Source organism: Thalassophryne amazonica, chromosome 23, assembly GCF_902500255.1.
Source record: "Thalassophryne amazonica chromosome 23, fThaAma1.1, whole genome shotgun sequence".
Classification (NCBI taxonomy): Eukaryota; Metazoa; Chordata; class Actinopteri; order Batrachoidiformes; family Batrachoididae; genus Thalassophryne; species Thalassophryne amazonica.
Genome location: NC_047125.1, coordinates 33,628,553 through 33,640,808, shown reverse-complemented (window position 1 = coordinate 33,640,808; position 12,256 = coordinate 33,628,553). Strand labels below are relative to the sequence as shown.

General features: G+C 40.9%; 1 protein-coding gene and 1 long non-coding RNA gene across 2 annotated transcripts in view; one reads left to right on the top strand and one right to left on the bottom strand.

The window, feature by feature from the left end:
* The window catches only part of faah2b (fatty acid amide hydrolase 2b), a 26,720-nt gene extending 14,464 nt beyond the window's left edge, over positions 1-12,256 (bottom strand). The window contains exons 1-5 of the mRNA XM_034164960.1: positions 11,969-12,256; positions 3,584-3,666; positions 2,355-2,491; positions 2,015-2,224; positions 1,790-1,909 (exon numbers count right to left, since the gene is read on the bottom strand). Coding sequence (XP_034020851.1) covers positions 1,790-1,909; positions 2,015-2,224; positions 2,355-2,491; positions 3,584-3,666; positions 11,969-12,157 — 739 coding nt within the window. The 5' untranslated portion in view covers positions 12,158-12,256. The remainder of the gene's footprint in view (positions 1-1,789; positions 1,910-2,014; positions 2,225-2,354; positions 2,492-3,583; positions 3,667-11,968) is intronic.
* LOC117505326 lies at positions 9,267-12,098 on the top strand. The gene is made up of 4 exons (XR_004559070.1): positions 9,267-10,739; positions 10,892-11,141; positions 11,245-11,704; positions 11,957-12,098. It is a non-coding gene; the product is annotated as an uncharacterized LOC117505326 (long non-coding RNA).

Below are 12,256 nucleotides of genomic sequence, written 5' to 3'. Positions count from 1 at the left end.
GGGCAACTGACTGTACCAATAAAGTGAGAAAGAAAATTAAAATCCATCATGATATTAAAAACAAAACAGATTGCAAAATGTGGGCAGTGGCTTTCCTCGGCACAGGCCAGTGTTTCATAAAGCGTAATGATGACACACCAAGAGGCTTATGCGTCACATAGATTATGACTTTGCAGTGAAATAATCAGCAGCACGGCCCCTCTTGGGGCAGAGCAGCAATTCAGTCCATGCATGGCATAAATGATATAAAATACAAATTACTTTTATAAATACCTGGTTTGTCTGAGGTAGGAATGAATATCAGGATATTGAACATCTGGCCACTGTGTGGGATAATTTTTCCATCGTCCAGCTTCAAGTTGGTGATGTCAGTCTCACTGCTGCTTATGTAACCTATTTTTCCAGACTTACCTTATATAGTGGTTTTAAGTTTGTGTTATAAGATGTCGCCACAACTCATGTCGTCGGCTTTTATTTTGAAGGCATAGAGTGGAAGTGTTGTATGCAGTCTGGTTGATTTGACAGTGGAGAGTGACGTGAGGAATAAAACATCATGAGAACTGAAGCCTCCTCATTTATCGTTTTATGGTTCTTATAAGACAAGTCAAAAACTCGGCGACACTAATTTGGATTGATGTGGCTCCCGGGTGATATTATCCAAACCCTCTGAATAGTTGAAGGCCACACTTAGACCCCAACAAGAGAAATATAACTAAATTCAAACAAATTATTACTTAGATCTGGAATTCAAGCACAAATACCACTCCCACATACACAGTGTATCTCTGTCCTGTTGTTAAGCTCTGACATAACGCATCATGTGGTAAATCTGTTTGCGGGTCCAACGACCTGCAAGTTTACGATTAAAGTTACATCTGTATGATCCTGTTAAGGATTTACAGTTTAAGTTTAATTTGTGTTTACAGTGTGTGCAATCCTCCGTCCCTCCCTTCTCTGCCTCCACCTCCTTTAACCGCATTCGTCTGTTTCTAAGGTAAGAACACTTAATAAAAATTTTCTTTTACTCTATATATTTTATTATGCACAGGTAAAATATACATGTCTGTTTGTTAATAAAAAAAATTATTTATTACAATAAACAGAACGGTAAAGTGCAAACTTCACTTTCCACCCAGCTCACAGCAACTCCCATTGAAAATAACAGAGAAACAACCTGAGCTTCTGGTATTTTTACATAAAACAAACAGTAACAACATCTAAAAACCCAGTTAATATATTCAGGAGAGTTTTAGGCACAATATACAAAGAGTTTTATGTTGCGATGTTAATGCTGTTGTCGGTGTGCAGCCTGATCAGAGCGTCTCAGTTCAGTTCTCAATGTTAATGACAGTGCGCCTTTTTTGTTTAGACCCGGAAGTTGAAAATCACATGATGCACTACATCACACTTAACAACCGGTTGGTAAAACACATCGAGTAGTCGTGTCTGGTCTGACGCGGAAGTAAACAGGAAGTGACGTTGGGCAGCATGGTGGCTTAGTGGTTAGCACTGTTGTCTCACAGCAAGAAGGCCATGGGTTCGATTCCCACCTGTGGCCTTTCTGTGTGGAGTTTACATGTTCTCCCTATGTTTGCGTGGGTTTCCTCCCACATTTAAAGACATGCAGGTTCGGTGAATTGAAAACTTCAGAATTGTACAGGTCTCCCTTGCAAAAGAGGTCTCGATCTCAATGGGAGTAACATTAAAATGCACATACACACGCCCCCAGACTCAGTCCTCAGTGTGAGGACACGCACACTGAGGACTGTCTGCTCATATTTCATCTCACCCTGTGTGGTTTTATGGCCAAATATTCCATTGAAGAAACAGGGCATCCGGATGCTGCCGCCAATGTCCGAGCCAATTCCGATGACGGCACCCGCTGCTGCCAGGATGCTTCCCTCTCCCCCTGAAAGAAAACGTGACCCACCACACTGTTAAATGATACGTTTCCACAGGCAGGCTGAATTTTAAGGTGGTTTCCTGACCTCCTCCATGAGGAACAGTTGCTAACCTGAGCTTCCTCCTGGTATCCTCTCCAGGTCGTACGGGTTGTTGGTGATGCCGTAGAGGTGATTGTGCGATTCGAACCACATGCACAGCTCGCTGGTGTTGGTGACACACAGCGGGATGGCTCCGGCTCTCTTCAGCAGTGCGACTGGCGGTGCGTCCACAGTGGACACGAGTCCCTGCCTGGAGATCAACCCGGTCGTGTTAGGCATGCCTGCCAGAGATCAACAGTCCACAATCCTCAATGGATCACGTATCAGGGTATCATGGTACTCTTGTTTGCAGATGATACTGAAGTTTTTAGCCACACATTTCTGTTCTTCTGGAACTTTTGGTTTTGTTACCTTGTACAGCAAAAGATTCTTTGACAGACAGGGGGACTCCCAGTAGAGGCATGGGGTCTTCCAGCGCCTCCTCTTCCCCATTTTCTTCCTCGATCAGCTTGTCAACTTGAGCCGCCTCTTGAAGGGCGGCAGAAAACCTGCAGGCGGAGACATGTCTTCAGTCTGCTTTGTTTGCCCGCACTTCATGATTTATTTCCTGTTATTTTCAGAAGGCTTGTAGCATGGGAACGCATACAGATACTGGCCACCAAAGGGTAGATAATGAAATACCTTGAAATATGTAATGTGACATACCATTTTAAAGGATACTGTCTGTAGTATTAACGTGTGAAGTTTCAGAGCTTAATACCTGCTTAGTGTGGAGATACAGCTGAATCAAGATTCAGAGCACCTCGCTGCGGGAAACACACACACAAAAAAAAAGTATTTTTGAAGATTCCTGGATCATACTTTGACTAGTCAACTTCTTTAAAAGTAATACTCTCCCAACAGCAGTCCGTATTTCTGGTCTAATATGAGATACACAAAAATGTGACGTACAGCAACTGAGAGAGATATGTTGGAACTGTTAGCTCCTGCTTGAAGTGTTCAAACCACGATGTATTGTGAGTACTAAACAACAGTGCACTCTAACTCATGGCATAATTCCAAGCTGGTTCTGTAACAACTGGAATGCTGTGGAGTGCGATGTACACAAACTGTGACGTATCATTAATGGACCTGTTATCAAATGCATTCAAAGAAATAGATGACTAAATAGTAACATCTCAGGGTTCTCACCAGGATTAGTTTCACATCATATGGGGGAACTTAGCGGGGCATAGCCATGCGATGAGCATTGTACGTGCGAGTATTGTAGGAGAGTCCGGGGGCATCCCCCTGAGAAAATTTTGAAATTTTTAACCCTTTAAAACACCATTTCCTGCATTTTGAGGGCCACTTTGTGTTGATCACTGGATGTTAAATAATGTGCAACATGTTTTGTGACAAAACAAAAAACAGAATAGCCCCCTATGCTGGTTAAATCACAGCACAGGGGCCCAAATCACAGCATAGGGTCCCCTATGCTCAACTGCGCTGCTGAGAACCCATGTTCCCATGCGACAAGCCAGATCTGCATCATGGTGGTGATTATTCCCACAGCACTTGACATCTTTTCCCAACTGTCAACATCAAATTTTTTAAATGACGCTCTGTAATGTGACGGCATTATTTTAAACAAGTCTTGCCTGTCTTTAACCACAGCGTTGATGAGAGGGTTGACTTCTTGGATCCGGTCGATAAAAGTCTGCACCACTTCCACACTGGACACCTGCAAAAAATGTCTGCATTAGGACGAGTCGCACAAAGACAGACAGATTTTTATTGTCTTTGTTTTTATTAGGGATCAGCGGCACCACAATGCCAAACCGTCTCAGGTTTCTCCTGTCAGGTCGTCTTTGTTAAAAAGCAAAAAGTACTGAGTTTGTGCTTCAGGTTTCCCACAAGTATCATCTTCACACCGCCAGACCACGGTCTATAAATCAGAACAGAACCAAAGAAAAAAAAAAAAACACAAAATGACAAAAGTAACGACAGGTTTCATAAATGTAACCTCGGAAGCAGAGGGAATAACTGATGGCCTGCAGCTAATGATTCTATTGTTGTTGACTAGTGTGACTGCTAAAGTTTTTCTATGCATCTGTTCATTAGCATGTGTCTCAAACAGAATGAACTCCAAGAACAGGTCAGTTCTGAGTAAAGAGAGAATTTACTTCTTTCATCAGGCCATCGAAAGAATAGTGCAGCAGATAAGTGAATATTTCTTGAGGGATCCTTCAAATGGTGATGCAATCGCCAAATTCAAATCACCACATATTCCTTAGACATTACTGTTTTAAAAATGCCGAGTGGCCACATGAACTTTCAATAGGCGGCCAAGAAGGGAGCAATTAAAGAATTACACAGGGGTCAAAATTTAAAAATGCTCTAATCATATTGAAAGGTATTCCATATTATTTGTCTGGTCATAAAGATTCCAACAAGGTATAGTTTGGACTATCTGAATTAATGTTATGGGGTAAAAATGGCAAAAACACTGAGAAAGGTCAATTTCAGTTTGTACAGAGGTCAAAAGTTAAAGTTGCTCCAATTTTGGTAAAAGGTGGTGCAAATTATTAGCTGAGCTAATAGGATTAATAAATGGAATAGTTTTGACTGTGTTGCTTGCTTAGTTTGCAAAGTAGAGGTGCATCCATTGGATTCTATGACATGTGACATATGCTGCCCTGTAACATGATAACTAAGCATGATACATGATGCAAACTATTCCTTTTTAAAACCATATTCATGCAACTAATAATTTGCATCACTTTCTTACTTTTTTTGGCATTACTCTTGCCAAATTATTGTTTGGATTAATAGGGTTCTTAAAAAGGTATAGTTTGCACCATCTGTCCTGCTTAGTTATGTTACAGGGTAACATATTTCACATGTCAGAGTCCAATGGATGTTGACCTTGTTTGACCTTTACTTTGGAGACGAAGCATTCAGCACAGTCAAAACTATTCCATTTATTGCTCCTTTTATTTCAACCAAATCATTTTTTGCTGAAATTGGAGCAACTAACTTTTGACCCCTGTACAAACTGAAATTGACTTTTGTCACCATTTTTGCTGTTTTGACCCCATAACATTACATCATAGTCCAAACTATATCTTTTTGGAATAGTTATGATCAGACAAATAATGTGATATAGTTTTCAACATGATTGGAGTATTTTTTTAAAGTTTGACCTCTGTGTAATTCTTCATTGACCCCTACCTGGCTACAGTTACCATCCTGGGATGGCTATCATACATTTTTGTGTAGGCCATGATACACTGAGGCTGGATTCTAAGTGTCGGGGTTTTTTCCCCCTTAAGTGGTACTGATTAGGTCAAAATTCATGACTGGCTCATGGATTATAGGGGAACTTCTCAGGGTGAGATGAAAACTCTTGCTTCTGTTCATCAAGATTTGTCCAAAGTGAGGTTCGCACTGCGAAATGTCTCTGGTGAGATGAAAAGTTCTTGCTTCTGTTAATCAAGAAGACCGGTCCGCTCGGTACATGCCAGTGGGGAGAGTTGATTCTGTTAATTATCATCATTGTCACCTGTTATGCGTGAGATAAGCTGCAGGTTATTCACTCTTCCTCTGAAACTATGTGGTCAGTGGTGAGATTTTAAGGACAACAAAGATTTCAGATAATGCTGTGGGAATTATTGAAGTGGGTTGTCTGTTGTTCTTGTGTGTCTAACAGTGAATATGGTTGGCTGGTTTCAACAGCAATGTTGAAACTAATAAAGATAGACAGAAGGAGAAGTGGATGTTCATGTGGGAAAAAAAAAATGTAAATACAGTGGCTGCAGAAAACAGACTAAGGGATTGGAGAATGTTTTTGGACCCTCAGCTCCAGCAGGGTCAGTTGTCAGAATGGAAGGCTGACATGTTTGAAGAAAGTTGGAACGTGCATGTGGAATGAGGAGTTTCCTTTGGACAGTAGATAAATCTAACAAACGGAGGTCTAGAGAAAACACAAATTCTGCTGGAAACAGGGCCGCACTGTAGCAGTAATTGAGCTCAATTAGTTGCTATAACTTATTTCTATGACTTACTTTCAATTAGCATAATGAGTTACCTTAACGTAATTTCATCTTAACTTACATGTCATCTTAACTTCACAAGTTATTGGCATTTCGACTCAGTGTTGTAGTCAGTTCAGTGAAATGTAAATGTGCCAACATAACTTATTAGTGTTTTCAAATGGTTGTCAGATCTTCTTGAAGTTGAATTACATATATTTTAAGGCAGCAATTGAACTTAAAGTTTAAGTTGAATCAACCTGATCATTTTACAGTGTAGAAAATATACGATCATGTGCCCGACTGCAGCTGCAGGCAGAAAGAAAAACATAGGTGATAAAATGAAATTAGGTCGATTACAGCGTCAAATGCATATTAGGGAAGGGGCAGATTAAGGAATGCATCAAATTGTATCAAATGCCTATTTGATTACAGAATCTGGCTGAAACAAGTATGCACTGTCTATAATTGTCTGTAATATATTTCTTTTTTCAGGTGCACCTGTGTCACAGACCGAACGGTCCGCCCTGCCTCCACGCCACATGCGTCATTTCAGAGCTCAGCTGCTTGTCTAAGATGGACTCTCTTCACCCAAAGTGATCAAATGGATTAATGTGATTATTAACCATCAGACGACAAGCTAAAACCTCTTAAATCATTCTAAAGTCAGTTTGAAGCAGAAACAAGGTGAAACTCAGTGACTCTTTGAAATGACCAACACGTGGTGAACGCATCAGCTAGCAGCTCGTGTAGCTGTGGCGCTCTGATTGCTTCCTCCGTCTTTTATGATGAAATAATGCTGAGTTTATGGAGAAATGATTGTTGCACAAAAGCTTCAGATATCTGTCCCTGAGACAGATGATGACTGGAGGCAGTTTGAAGTAGAAAAGAGATGATAATCAGTGAACCGCGGCTAATGATGCATGTGCAGTGAAGGCAGGGCGGACCGATTGGTTGGCGACACCTGTATCCTTTTATACTTTTGTACCTTTTTAGATTTGTTTACTTGTGAGTTTTGCACAAGAATTCCAGTGTACTCAGACCTTGCGTGCGAGTCCAAATTTCAAAAGATTCTAATATATAACTTTTTAGAAACTGTTCACCGTGTACAGGAATGCAAAGAATCACTCCCACAGTTCATTCACCGGGTTACAACTGTAATGGACCACCACACGGACCGAACCAGAGATGGTAATGAACTCTGTCATTCACATATTCCTGCAAAACATACTAAACATTACAAATCCCTGTTAAATATCTGTTGAAGCATGGAGAGAAAATTAAGTAACACTCTTCAGGCACTACTTTTGAGTTAGTCTATATGTAAAGAGAACACTTTTTTTAAGCTGTAACCTATGTCCATTTACTAAATGGTCAACAAGTATACAACAACAACTCAAATCAACAAGGCAGCCAAAATATGGCCACCAGCACAGACCTCCAAAGATCTCAACCACACAGAGACTGGCATGCTGGAGCGGAGGTGTTCCAGCCAAATGCACCCCAAATGGAGTCTTCCACAAAATTCTAAGATAATTCTATTCATAGACATCAGTGCCTGTAGAAGGTCAACCCATCATTCAAGCAGCAACAATTAGGCAACAACTCTGAAAAAAGCTACCAAATTATTTAAAGCAGATCCATTAATGCCAATTGAAGTTGATGATAACACAGTTGATATTCTGGTCAATGATAGAGCAACATTGTCAACAGTAAAGCAAATGAGCAATTTTGTGATCCAACATCTAATTTGATGACTACAGTTGGAGTTTCAGGGGTCCCTGTGGGCAAACCAAAGTCGATAGGCTCAAAAATTAGCACAGACAGCTCTCAATTACATATTAATTTCCTCATTACTAATAACAGTCCTATTAATCTAATGGGTAGGGATTTGTTATGCAAGATGAAACAATTTACAGATGGATTGGTTACATTCCTGAAGAAAACCATAAGGCTGTTCAAGTGCTCAATAAAGCAGAGGACTGGATGCTGCCAGCTGGCCAGATTTTTACATGATAAACATTTTCGGTATCAAAGGTGCATGTTTGCTAAAACACCTCCATCGTGTGCCTTATTGATGTTGGCTATGAGACATGTCTTGAAATGTTACTGTACAGCAGTTTTAACCGTCCAAATGTACAACAAAATTGATTTCTTAATTTTCAGTGAACATATTTTCTGCAAAAGTGTGCAATACCCACGCAATTAACAGGGAAAAAAAAAAGCCAAGGAAAAAACAACAAAACTTGCACTAAATTGAAAATTTGTATCCTTATGTAACTGGCTGTTTCAACACAGAGTGGGTGTGATGGTTTTACGCTGTCAGACTGATCTATGGTGGGTGAGTCTAAATAAATCATGTTGACCTGATAAGATCACTTAAGCCACACAGAGTTGCAGTAAAACCTAATGCAGAATTGCCAATGAATACAACAATCCAAAATGTACAATGGATAACAATACAATTCCTCCTAAAAATGCTCTTGACGGGATTAGTAGTACTATTTTATTATTATCAGGAGTAATCGGGTCCTTAATTGGAGAGTGTTAATTTAAACGTCAAGTTCTTGTAACACCTATTTTGCCAATTCCAAAACCAGGCTTGACAACATGAGTGGAGATTTGTTTGAGATCTGCAAGCTATTACCCACAATAGTATTGGCCCACAACACTGATTGTTCCAGATGCAAACACAGTTCTGGCATCACATTCAAACAGTGTGATTACACAGTCGTGGATATAGGGTCAGTTTTGTTTTTTGTTTTTTTTTTTCTATTCCTTTGCATCCAGACAACCAGGATCTGTTTGCATTCACACATAAGGGTAAACATTAGCCATGGACTAGGTTGGTTCAGGGATGTGTGGAGAGTCCTGGGGCTTGCGCAGCAGCTGTAAAACGTGATCTGGAAGACTTGCAACTTCTGGGTGAAAGCACCCTTCTCTGGTATGCTGATGATCTTTTGACAGCTTCTCCATCTACAGAAGTTTGCCAAACTGAGTCCATCTTGCTCCTGAAAATACTGGCTCAGTGTGGTCAGAAAGCATCTTTGGCCAAACTGCAGTTTTATTTGCCTCAAGTGACATATATAACCTTTATTTAACCAGATAAAAAGCCCATTGAGTTCAAAACCTCTTTCACAAGGGTGACCGAGCCAAGAAAGGCAGCAGGCAGCACACATTAAACAAATAAAATACAAGCAATTTACAGGTAAAACAGTCAGCTTGGTCATAGTGAATGAATTAATTTATTCGGTGCACACACACACACACAGACTTAAAAAAAAAAAAAAAAAAAAAAAAAAACCCTCATAAAGGGTGCAGGCAAAAGCTTATAAACACCCACCCCTTTTTTATGTGTGTATGTATATATATATATATATATCTCAGAAAAGCTTCAGAGACTTGTGGACGGATGCATGACCTGCCAACAAAACAGAACAAGTATGGCCAGTTTGAACGAACATTGGGTCATTTTATAGACAAGCAGTTAAACTTTGCACATATGCTGACAAGGCTATAAATACCTCTTGGTAACTGTATATCAGTTTTAAAAATACTTTACAATATTTATTTAAGAGTGATGATACATAAAATGTTGCCACAAAGTATGGGAAAAATATGGTGCATATAAGATGCCTTGTTCTAGCGAATTACAGACTTGTCCATGGTCAGGCTGTACCAAAATATACTCAAGTAATACAATGCAGTGATACAATCAAGAAATAAACAGTGTGGTTGTACATTACAGATTAAAACACAAATTTAACATTAAACACTGTTAAAGTGCTACTGTACTGAAAATGACTTGAGAGAAATTAATGTTCACATTTCTTCTGCAGCCTGAGCCAATGTTGAACTTTCAAACTAAACTGCTTTAGTTCTGTTTGGGATTAATTTCTGATGGTAAAGAATTCTAGAAGTGTATATTTTATGTATCCTGTAAATATACATGTATGTTAATGGAAGTTAACCAGACTGGGCAAAAGACTGACTGTAAACCCGGGTGTTGGTGTTTCTGTGTTACTTAAGGACACGAGCTGCCTTTACTTCATGACGCATCACGACCTGTGTCGTGCTGGAGAGTAAACTCGTCTTTAACTTTAATTACAGACAGGATGCCAGAGGGGCGTTGGTGCGTGCTATTGCACACAGAGAATCTTGAAATGTTCAAAAAATAAATTCTTGGAATCCTGCTGAGATGTCATTGATGAAGTCATCTCATCTGCTGTTAATTAGTGAAATCACCTGGTGGAGTTGGTGGTTCCACAGAAACCTGCACCCTCTTTTGCCCTTTCTGGACTCAGGTTGACACCTCTATGTACTCTTACTGATTTGTTATATTGCTCACCCAAAGTTTAAGTTTGAAGATAAATGGTGATGGGAACAATCCCCCCCCCCCCCAAAAAAAGGCTCTTACAAGGTGTCACCGCTCTCTTCTGATGAGGTAAAGGTATCAGATCCTGTTGAGCCTTGGTGTTACACAAGACGACACCTGACTGTGATTTAATCATTAACAGTGATTCCTGGCATGTGAGATTGCGTGAATGAAACTGCATGATAAAACAATCACTTCTTCGCATGTCCATAGCTATAAAGATCGCTATAAAAATTGTAATGTCTGTCTATGTCTCTGCTAAACTCTGTATTGTCCTTTCTTTACACTGAGGCCAATGGAAGGAGAGAATGTGAACTACATCCATCTGGGTCCTCCACCCCACTTTTCGACTTACAACACTCCTCTGCAGTCCCGTGCTCCTCATCACACCCGCCACTCCACATCGCGGTAAGAACTATTCTTTATATCCGTGATATTTTAGTGATCAAAATGACCAAAAACTACCAGTTAAAACCAGTTTTGGTGGTCCACATCGCACCTGCTCCTTATGAGAGAAACTCTCCCTGATTGAGACAGATGATGGTGAAAATGTATTACAGAGGAAGTACAGTGGAGTGGCAGGGGCATGGTCGTGGCATCACGGGACGAGGAGGAGAGGATTAAAGATGGAGGGGACGAGGATGGTATTGGCTCAAAAAGTAGCAAACATGGACATTTGAGCAAGAAGCTGCAGAGCAACAGGAGATGCCAGAGGACCCAGACCGGATTGAGATCATCCTCCAGCATGACTCCCTGCCGAGTCGACCACATGGCACATGAACGTAGACAGTACTATACCACACATTAAAGGTATATTCACTCACGTTCAATCACATATGAACGGGATTTTGGATGTATAAATTCTGCATTTTGCATCACCAGTCTGAGCTGTATAATATTTTCACCCAAACAGATCAAATCCAGGCTTGCAGCTCAGATGTACCTTCTGGAAATTTGTGGCTAAACCTGCAGGTCTTCTCAAGAAAATCCTCCTCTGCTCCACTTCATCATGACGCTGTGTAACTGGTGATACAAAATGCAAAACCTGCACTGTGCACAGTTTCTCCAGTCACAGCCACAGAAGCCTGGAACTTCTTCTGGGTTGGGTGTCTTGGTGGCTTTCCTCACTCTTTTCCTTTTTGCACAATCACTGTTTTTGTGAACTGTCTACTCCACACAGATTTACCACAGAGTGTCATACTGTTTGTGTTTCTTCATAACTGATGTCAGTAAAGTCCAAAACCTATTCAGTGGCAGCTTCACTGTCAGAGAGCCTCGTCCACAAGGACCACAAAAGACTGAGCTGTCGATGTTAAAGGGGGAAACACGGTATGAAGAACAGGCGGATGGAAACCTTTGATCACAGTCATAAGGTTGGTTTCTGTTGTCATTATGATTTTTAAGAGTAAACACAGTTTGGCAAGTTTTTGTGTTATGGAAGAAGAGAAGAAGACAAGCTTCACTGTAAAAGTCTGTACCTGCCCATATATGGACCTTTGTACAAATTAGTGTACTCTGGAGTCAGGAATAAAGTAATTATTAGTATTATTTGTTGTTCTCTTGAGGTCAACAGCCTAAAACTTTAAAAATAAAACTATAAAAAAATGTTGGTGTTGGTGTTGCAGAACGACACCAACCTCTCTCCGCCGGATCTTCCTGGCGAGCTCAGTGGCGGAGGCGAGCAGCAGCGGGCTCCGGACCGGCGGCAGCTTCTTCACGGACTCTGCAGGTCTCCGCGGAGAGAAGAGCCGGAAGAGCGCGAACAGGACTCCCATTACGGCCCTGAGGAGCCACGCCTGCGCCTTCTCCAGGCGGCTCAGCGCCATGTCTCCGGACGGCCAGCCGACGGTTAGTAGCGGTTTCAACACCGCGGCACGTTTAACGGGAGGCGCCGGCTGGAGCCCTTATAAATACGCGTCGCGTCA